Source organism: Anopheles arabiensis, chromosome 3, assembly GCF_016920715.1.
Source record: "Anopheles arabiensis isolate DONGOLA chromosome 3, AaraD3, whole genome shotgun sequence".
Taxonomy (NCBI): domain Eukaryota; kingdom Metazoa; phylum Arthropoda; class Insecta; order Diptera; family Culicidae; genus Anopheles; species Anopheles arabiensis.
In genome coordinates, this window is record NC_053518.1 from 55,574,211 (window position 1) to 55,584,704 (window position 10,494).

General features: G+C 44.2%; 1 protein-coding gene across 1 annotated transcript; it reads right to left on the reverse strand.

The window, feature by feature from the left end:
• Positions 1 to 328: 328 nt before the first annotated feature.
• Positions 329 to 1,907, reverse strand: LOC120904443 (testis-specific serine/threonine-protein kinase 3-like). The gene is made up of 2 exons (XM_040314410.1): positions 1,457 to 1,907; positions 329 to 1,397 (listed from the first exon to the last, which is right to left on the reverse strand). The coding sequence occupies exons 1-2, from the start codon at positions 1,547 to 1,549 to the stop codon at positions 387 to 389; spliced, it is 1,104 nt and encodes a 367-aa protein (XP_040170344.1). The 5' UTR covers positions 1,550 to 1,907; the 3' UTR covers positions 329 to 386.
• Positions 1,908 to 10,494: the final 8,587 nt, after the last annotated feature.

Genomic DNA, 10,494 nt, shown 5'->3' on the forward strand with positions numbered 1-10,494 from the left:
AGTGTATTTCCGCTAGTGATGCTGTATCTCCCCCAATCCTTAGCTGTAGCTGTCAGATATTACTCCTGTCAAATAGTGCATTTCGCTGCACATAGTAGCCGCGCATTACAGGGTTTGCCTAGCCAATCGGGCGTCGTCAAAGCGTTATCGGTCGCCGTAAATACTTTTTCGGGCGACGTAAACCCTCAATTAGGCACTGTCATTGAAGATGGCTTTGACGATGCCGGATTGGCTAGGTAAACCCTGTAAAAGATTTCACATTACGGGCATAGCAACAATAGGATTGTTATTTTGCTATAATTGATTTCTGAGCCCTTACATATTGATATTGGTTTCTGAGGATTGCATATTGTGTAAACAATTGTCTACGTGATTCCATTCAACATTCATTTACTACCCTTTATTCTGGAGCCTGATGTATTAGTTTGCACTGAAGTTTGCATAGACAATAACGAATCAGAATGATTTCGAGTGTCTAAATTTGATCCAGTTGATTTTATCACTGTGACTGATTGGTCGGCGTGCTCTATCAAACGAAGTTTTTCTTTAACACTTTCAATATCAGCGGAAGACCTTGCAAAAATTCTTGCTTCTGCTAGGGCGGAAAACTCTTCAGCGTTCAACGATCTCAAACGACGATCTTGAATCAACCAATCACAAACCAGCACTTCCTCGACAGTCCATCGAATCAAAGGATTGGGTTCGAGTAAACTTCGCACCAGTGTTTTTACTTCCGGCGACAATGTGTCATTTACACGCGATCGGAACTTCCAAGCACGGGCCATTTGTTGTTCGTACACTTGCCGAGTTTTGCCCTTGAACGGTACGGATTTGTTAAGCAGCATGTACAATACAACTCCTAATGCCCATAGATCTGATGCTTTCGGGTTGTACGGCTTTCCTTTCAGCAACTCAGGCGCTGAATAGTCGAACGAACCGCAAAACGTTGTACTTAATTGCGGTTGTCGGTTTTTTTCTGTAACATACCGAGCAAATCCAAAATCACTCAGTTTTACGTTCAAATTTGCTGACAATAGAATGTTTTCGCATTTTAGATCCCTGTGGGCAATGCCTGATTCGTGTAGATATTGAACAGCCAAAGCAAGTTGTCGACACCAGATGCGTGTCTGGGTCTCTCTGAGTGGTCCGTGCTCAATCACGAAAGATAACATGTCACCCATTTCGGCGTAGCGCATGAAGATGCAAATTTTGTTGCGACACTTGATAATCGCATTTATGCGGATGATGTATGGGTGACGAATATGGAGCAGTACCGTTAATTCCCTTGGGAGAAATCGTTTTCGAAACTTTTCACTACACTTCTTTGTATCAATCAGTTTACAAGCCAACGTTTCGAAACAATTGTTTGCTCGGTTATGATATTCAATAAGATGTACCTAAAAGCATACAATTGTATGTTATATTGAAGTACTTTGGTGTAATCGAGATACCATACCTTGGAAAATGCCCCTTCACTTATTCGCTTTATCCATCGATATCCTAGCGCTTCTATGGACGCAGGTATTGGCTGTTCACCTTGAAATGGCATTTTTCATATAGATCTTCTATTTTTATTTAACGATTTCGATTTGCACCAAACTAAGAATAAACACTGCACTACATATTGATTTGGTTGCGCTATTGGCAGTTTATGATATGTGTTAATTTCATTCTAACTGAAGCACAGTCTGAAATATAACCTTATATAAAACCATCAAAGTACGCGAACGGATTTTAATAAAATAATTATTCAGTCCCGAAAACCCGGATCTTGAAAAAAAACACAAAAACGCAAGGCAAGGCCTATTAAGAAAATTGTCATTTCAATTTTCATTTCAAAAACGTGCCAAGTAAGGTCCATCAATTACTACAGGTTGGTCCGTTCAGTGTACTATGATAAATCTTGATTTCCGTCCGCATTTCCGAAGATACCCAACGGCTGGTATTATTGAATCCGTTCGTATCGGGAACGTACGACGCTCACATGAAATTCTAGGGATGGCAACACATTTCTTGAGCCCGGTCCTACAACGCCGCGGTAAATAACTGTAGCTACCATCTAGTACGTTAGGAAAATGAGTGTCGGGACGTACGCCGCCGCTACGAACGGATTCAATAATACCAGCCAACATCTCATACAAAGTTCTTAGAAACAATAACGCCCAATCTGCCAACTCCATAGAAATCTCCATCTGACATGACTACCAAAATCAAAGATGGCACCAAGGTGCCTAGATAAACTACAGGTGAGTCCTTAACTCCGAATTTGGTAGCCATGATGGATGAAGATTTCTATGGGATCTGTTCAGTTACGCACAAAACTGCGCCCGAAACATTTTAACGTTAAAATATCAATTTCCTTCCGATATGTTTAAATCATTTTGACAGACGCATCACGACGTGCAACGAAATAGATGTTTGTTTATTTTGACCAAAGTGAGTTGATATATCAGGTGCAAGGATAATGTATTTAGAAGATTGATTTTTATCGCTTTTGCTGGGCGACATTGTGGGGGACAACTGTCACTCTCTGCATACAAATTTCATTACCCCGCACCAGCCCTCCCCGATTTTTATACCGGAGCCCACGGAAGAGATATGTCAAGTCGAGAAATGTCATTTTGCTCTGAACAACTTCACCTTGTCATTTATAACACCTTGATCAGGTGGACTTATCCAGTGCAATTTGATAAGGACGTCACACGAAGAGTAAACTTTGGCGTAAACTGAATTTCATCCATACAACCCTACAATCTTTTGAAAGGAAGTTTACGCTCTCCCATACTAAGCAAAGATACACTTTTTTAGTTTACGCCCTGTGTGACGTCCGTAAAACGTCTTAAATCGAAAAGAGGAAGAAACAAAGTGTAGGGGAAAGCGGGGCAAAATGGGCATTGAATATGTCACAAAACACAATTATTCTTGCATTATTGTATGCCTCCACCATCAATCTTTAGAATAAAATTGCTACATAGAATGAAAATATTACAAAAAAAAAACAAAAAAAAATGGTAAATAAATGCTGACGTTTTACAAGAAGCTATTTTGGGCAAAATGGGCATAGCCCTGGGGTAAAATGGGCATATGTAAACAAACTGTGATACGTAAAAACACTGGGGCAATATGGGCCACAACAACTGCGCCTTAGGTCTATGCTTTTGCGCACGTTTTGTGAAATGTATTCTCTTCCTATCTTTTGTTTTGCTGTTCAGGAAAGCCCTTAAAAATCTTCCAAATATTTGTTATCAAAATTATAACGGCCGGGGGACACTGTCCGAACTCGCTAGTGTAATTTCGATTTTCACTAGCGCATCTGGCGGAGGCTGGTGGAAGCTTTTTTAGTCATCGAGGGAATGGTCATGCCGGATCTTAAAATTAAGTAGTTTTTCCATCGTTTTTTGCCATGAACATGGATGCAATGCGTGCAAGACATGTACATCTACGCCATCAAGCGTGTGTCACACGTGTGAGGTGTATTGATGAGTGTGTTCTTGCATGCATTCTTGATCTACTCACTCGTGAAGGCGAGAATTTCGTTTCTAAGAATTGATCAATGCATCAATAAATTCAATAGTTGAACGATTTTTAGTTGAATGCTCGATAGTTAGCTAACAGTGCTATTTAAAAACATGCGTTTGTATAGAAAAATCGCTTTTTGAAAAATTCACAAAATCCTTTCTGAAACTTTTCTTGACCTGGAACCAATTATTTCACTTTTCATACAAATTGTATCAAAAAGTGCTTTACGCATAACGAGTGAGTCATTGGAACGGATTAGTGTTTAATATTTATTGATCTTGTTTATCTGACTTAGAGAAAGTCATAATGAACCAGGCGCTTACAAGCTACGGGGCGTTACGTTAAGTTTAATTTAACGAACACGCAAACGCTCAGGGAACGCAGATTAAGACATACTAAGTTCATACATATTGTAAACTTGACTGAAGGCGACTGGGGTGATGGGTCATGTCCATCAGATCTGACTGACCCGAAGTAGTAAGATGCGCGTATTTTTTGTTTTTGCCTGAGAGTTCTAGACGGAGCAAAGACATTTACAGCACTGAGTATGTTGGGAGAAATGCTTGTTGAGAGTGGCTCTATACCTAACAGTAGACATTGACTGGCTTTAATGGGATGTACGTCACGATGTCTCCATTGGAGGAGCTTTACAGCATAACGCGTTGCTTTCCTTTGAATTGTCACAATGCGCTGAATCCAACATTAAACATACAACTCGTTATGAGGATTTCCTTTATATTTCCGGATTCCTTTTTTTATTCATCACATCCACCGTCTGTCAAACAACCCAACCGTATAGTCGTCGAACGCGATCGCCTTCCAACCAGTTGGGTCATAATGTACATTAATTAATAATATTCCATCCTCAATGCACAGCAGCGTACCCGGTGAAATCACGAATGCGATGGAATAATAAAAATAGAATAATAATAATAATAAAATAAAACTAAATTAAATAGAATAATAAAACTTTTAGAATAAGATAACCTTTTCCAATGGTTTCCTATTGTAACCGTGTGCACAGTAAGAGCAGTAAAAAGACCTTCATCTTTTTGACGTGTTGTGGGCAGCCGTGCGTGCCGACCCCTGGACTTGCCGTGGCAGTTGCGCTGCCACCGGTCAACGTCCAGGGAGACGACAGTGTGTACACGCACACTGTCGCACACACTAAGCGCGCAAGGCTTAGTGTATGCCGAGCGCCGAGCAGAGTGTGTTTGCGAGCCGATCGAGCAGGAGCTCTCGGCAGGGGCGCTCGGTGCGGCTGGCGCGCGGCCTACGTTTTAAAGTGTTGTACGTTTCATCAGTATTTATTATGTATGTTTTAATATGTGTGAATAAAGTAATAAGTGTTTAAGTAAAGTGCAAGGAACACAGTTCATAACAGTGGCGACGAGGATGGGATTCTCCTGCGTAAGGGGGATCCCAGTACGAACCCGCGGACGCCATCGCGATTGGGCACGTCTTTCGCTGCATCATCGTAGCGGCCATCGCGATGGCAAAGGTCCGGGATTCCGTGGAAGGATTGGGCCGCCGCCACCGCCAAGACCGAGGCCCCCGGCTGCCGTCCCATCAAGGGGACCGAATGGGCAGCGGTGCCCACTCGGTGACGTGCGAAGGTCGCCGGGCTGCAGTCCAAGCAACGCCGACAGCGTCATCGGCGAGGAAGCTTTCCGCCTTGCTGCCGGGCTATGGGCGAGAGCGTCATCCGCCAGGCTGCAGCCCCAACTTCAGCGGGCGAGGGTCAATGCCGCCCTGCAGTTACAACAGCAGTCGTGCCACTGTGTCCTAAGGGGGCGAGGAATCTATGCCGCCCTGGATGCAGTGTTAGTATGCCGTCCCGGGTGCTGCCCTGTACTATGGGGGCGAGGGTGGCAGTGTCCAAAGAGGGCGAAAGTGTCATGCCGCCCTGGATCCAGCACCACGAGCAACAGTAACGTGTGAAGGAAGGGCGAGGGTCCATGCCGCCTAGCATCAGCATCAGTAGCAGAGCGCAGCAGCAACAGCAACAGGAACGTGTAAATGTAGGGCGAGGGTCCATGCCGCCCAGGATCAACAACAGCAGCATCGCAGGTTGGAATGGGGGCGAGGTGGTCATGCCGCCCCGGCTACAGCTTCGTTCGTGAGAAGGGCGAGAGTCTATGCCGCCCGTGGTTCATCTTCAGCACCGCCGCTACAAGATCGTCATCGCCGACCTGGAGCAAAGGGACGATAGCGGGGCAGAGAAAGGCGCAGGTACACGCAGCATCACCGCCGCCGCAAGTAATCGTAACCGATGATGATCGAGCGCGATTAAAGGTGATGGCGGGGCGGAAAAGGGGTGCCGGTAGCCGTAGGGCAAGCAGAAGCGTCCGCGCCACAGCATCCATCGAATACACCAGCATCGGCCGGGGGGTGTCACCACACCGGTATTCCCTCAGTGGAATATCCCGTGTCGGTTCGACCCCTCCGGATAAATAAAGGGGGAGATGTTGTGGGCAGCCGTGCGTGCCGACCCCTGGACTTGCCGTGGCAGTTGCGCTGCCACCGGTCAACGTCCAGGGGGACGACAGTGTGTACACGCACACTGTCGCACACACTAAGCGCGCAAGGCTTAGTGTGTGCCGAGCGCCGAGCAGAGTGTGTTTGCGAGCCGATCGAGCAGGAGCTCTCGGCAGGGGCGCTCGGTGCGGCTGGCGCGCGGCCTACGTTTTAAAGTGTTGTACGTTTCATCAGTATTTATTACGTATGTTTTAATATGTGTGAATAAAGTAATAAGTGTTTAAGTAAAGTGCAAAGAACACAGTTCATAACAGACGTAATGACGTTTTCGTTCATGCATTATGGTTCTATTATGACCCTTCCTGGCAGAAAAACAAAAACATCAAATAAAAATCACACACATTGTTAAAATCAGTCTACTTACAAAGTATAATCAATAGTCTTAGCTACACCTGGAGACACCCTAAAGGTGGTTCAAAGTCCCATGTTATGATTGACAAACAGCACTTCTCGGATATTATCGACATTAAAACGTATAGAGGCGCAAACGTTGACTGGGACCATGTCCTGATCATGGTATAGCTGCGCCAGAAACTCTCCATGGTTAACAACCAACGGGTCAACCCACCCCAAGGCTCAACCTGGACCGGTTGAAGTGTGCTGATGTAGCGGAGCGGTACGCGACCGCGCTCGGGGAAGCGCTACTGGCCGACAGCAACATCGCCACAATGCCCCTCGCAGACCACTGGCGAATGGAAGAACGAGCCATCAACACTGCAACCGAAGACAATATCGGCCGCTTGCCACGTAGAGAGAAAAAAATGGTTCGACGAAGAGTGCAGACGAGTACTATCTGAAAAGAAAGCAGCTCGCATCCACATGCTACAGTATAAAAGCCGTGGAGAACTACAGACGACTGAGGAAACAGCAAACCCTGCTCTACCAGGCCAAGCAGCGTTTTGAAGAGTCAGACGAACAGCTGCTGGAGCAGCTTTCTCAGTCGGGGGACACCCGCTTGTTCTACAGGAGATTGAAGGAGGCACGGAGCGGGTTTGCTCCTAAAACCGCAATGTCCCGGGATGCGGAAGGAAATCTCCTGACGGACGAGCGGGAGGTGATCGAAAGGTGGAAGTGCAACAACAGCGACAGCATCGGCGCAGACGACGAGGTGTCCCCGCCATCTCTGGATGAGATTGCCAGCGCCATCAAGCAGTTTAAGAGCAATAAGTCTGCCGGCAGCGATGGACTGGCGGCCGAGCTCTTCAAAATGGGGCCGGAGAGGCCTACCGTTGAAATGCATCAGCTGATCGTGAAAGTCTGGGAGCAGGAGGATCTACCGGAGGAGTAAAAGCTGACTGTTATTCACCCAATCTACAAAAAGGGCAATAGGCCGGATTGCTTGAATTTCCGAGCCATCACAGTCCTAAATGCCGCCTACAAGATCATGTCCCAGATCCTGTTCTACAGACTTGGACCCCTTGCTACAAATTTTGTCGACAGCTACCAACCTGGGTTTGTTGGAGGCAAATCCACCACCGATTAAATTTTCACTCTACGGCAGATCCTTCAGAAGTGCCGAAAGTGCCAGATCCCAACGCACTACTTGTTCATCGACTTCAAGGCGGCCTACGACACCATAGACCGGAAGGAGCTATGGAGCATCATGCAGCGGTACCACTTCCCTAGGAATTTGATCCGGCTGTTAGAGGCCACCATGAACGGGATGCAGTGCAAGGTGAGAATACTTGACGTCGGAATCGTTCGAATCTCACAGGGGTCTGAGGCAAGGTGACGGAATCTCCTGTCTGCTCTTCGAAGGTGCCATTCGAAGCGCAGGGGTAGACAACGATATCCGTGACACGATCCTCTACCGGTCCCTCCAATTTCTTTGCTTCGCAGATGACATCGACATCATCGGCAGGACAACAATTTGATTATTCTCGGAGATTTCAATCAACCCTATCTTAAATGGATTACTCGGAACGATTTTCCTTCGCTTGACTTCAGCAACTCCCGAATACATCCTACCTGCCAAATTCTCCTCGATGAAATTAATTTGGCCGGCCTTCAGCAAGTTAATTCAATCACCAACTGTAACAATACTATACTTGATTTAATTTTTGCGGATGACCAGACCGTTGAACGATTGAGCCCATTAGAACTGAGTTTAGAATCCATAGTTGAACCTGATCCACATCACCCTGCTATACTTACCAGCTTCATGGTTCAGCAACAGAATTTGTCGTCTTCTGAGTCCCCAGAACGTAGAGATTTGAACTTTAGACGTACGAAATTTGATGAATTAACAATAGCGCTAACTCAAACCAATTGGGAATTTTTAAAGTCTAACCACGATATCAACGATAGCGTATTAAGCTTCACAAATCATCTAAATGGATTATTTGAACAGTTTGTTCCCTGCTTTAATCCTCCATCGAAACCACCGTGGGCTAATAATGCACTACGCGTCGCCAAACGCCGGAGATCTATTGCCCAACAAAAACTGCGCAATCTTCGAAACAGCACCAACCAAGCAAACTTTGCTCGCGCTGCTCGGATTTACAAACAGTTAAACCGTTTTGCGTATGCTGACTACGTTAGAAAGATCGAATTCAGATTCAAAAAGGATCCACTAGCATTCTGGAAATTCATACGAAATAAGAAATCCTGCGACCGTCTTCCAGCTGTAATGAAGTTCAAGGGAAACATCATTTCGGGTGAAGATGACCTCTGCAAAGGTTTTGCAGAACATTTTGCTTCCGTGTACACCTGCAATTCTTCGAAACCTCTCAACCTATCTTCAGCACTTTCCGCAATCAACGACGCAGTTGACTTATCCACATCTACTATCAGCGAAGATGAAGTCGATGCTGCCATATCGCAACTGAAGCTTTCGTATGCCTCTGGGCCGGACAACATTCCCAGTGCAATTCTTATTCACTGTAAGGCTGCTCTTTTGCCTATTCTGACTCAACTTTTCAACAAATCCTGTAAGGATGCTCGAAATGCTTCCCGCAAATATGGAAATCTTCTTACATGTTTCCTGTCTTTAAAAAAGGTGACAAATCTGATATATGTAATTATCGCGGAATCTCTATGTTATGTGCTTGTAGTAAGCTGTTTGAAAAAGTTATGTTCCGCCACATGTCCTACGCTTTCCTGCCTGTTATATCTGTTATGCAACACGGCTTCATGCCTAAACGTTCGATTGAAACTAACCTGCTTCATTTGCTTCAATTTTGCTACTCCAATATTGACAAGGGCCTCCAGGTTGATGTCATTTATACCGACTTCTGCGCTGCATTTGACAAGGTCAACCACTACTTATTGCTTGCTAAATTATTAAAATATGGTGTACACTCAAATTTTTTAGCATGGTTAGAAAGCTATCTAATGAACCGTTGCATTAATGTAAAAATTGGAAAAACTTTTTCTGACCCTTTCTGTAACTTTTCTGGTGTTCCACAAGGAAGCATATTAGGGCCATTATTATTTATTATATTTATTAACGATATTGTGTTTGCTGTTCCCAACGTCAATGTTTTACTATACGCAGACGATCTTAAGATGTTCCTTGCTGTTGAAAATTCAAATCACTGCGAAATACTTCAAGATTCCATAAACCGTTTTTTGACGTGGTGCCATGATAACGAAATGTTTGTGAATGTACAAAAATGTAACTGCATTACTTTCTCTAAGAAAAGGATTCCAATAACTTTTAATTACAAAATAGGTCAAGACAGTGTGTCGCGGTCATCTGTAGTTCGTGATTTAGGAATAATGTTAGACAGTAAACTTATATTATCGTGCCATTTCCACACAATCGTCTCAAAAGCATTAAATATGTTAGGTTTTATTCTACGTGCTTCTTCCGACTTTAAAGATCCTTTCTGTCTTAAATCGTTATACTGTGCCCTAGTCCGTCCTATACTAGAATTTGCTTGCGTTGTTTGGTGTCCAAACCAAGTGACCTATATAAACATGATAGAAAAAGTTCAGAAAAAGGCGACACGCGCTATGTTTTATCGTCTTCCTTGGTCAAACCAAATGCCACGCCCCCCGTACCATGTCAGGTGTCAGTTATTTGGTCTCGAAACTTTAGAACACAGGAGAAAGAATGCTCAATGTATTTTCATGCATAAATTATTAAATGGGCTTATTGATGCACCTGAAATTTTAAATCTGATCAGTTTTTCTGCACCCACTAGGGATCTTAGAAGCAGGTCTTTAATCAGGATCCCATTTCGATCTTCTTTGTTTGGCGCTAACGACCCTTTAATTAAAATGTGTGTCAGCTACAATAGACTTGAATCATCTGCAGATTTTCATATCCCTGTTTCTCACCTTCGACAGTTGTAAAGGGCTAGTGTTAATTATGTTTAAGTTGTTTACTAGTTAAGAATTTGTATCGGTTATTTAGGCTTACTGCCCGATAACGTAAATAAATAATAATAATAATAATAATGATAATAATAATAATAATAATAATAACAACGA

Coding starts and splice junctions, on each gene's coding strand:
- LOC120904443 (XM_040314410.1), bottom strand. CDS start 1,549: ATGCCATTTCAAGGTGAACAGCCAATACCTGCGTCCATAGAAGCGCTA. Junction 1,398..1,456: donor GTGAAGGGGCATTTTCCAAG/GTATGGTATCTC, acceptor GTATGCTTTTAG/GTACATCTTATTGAATATCA.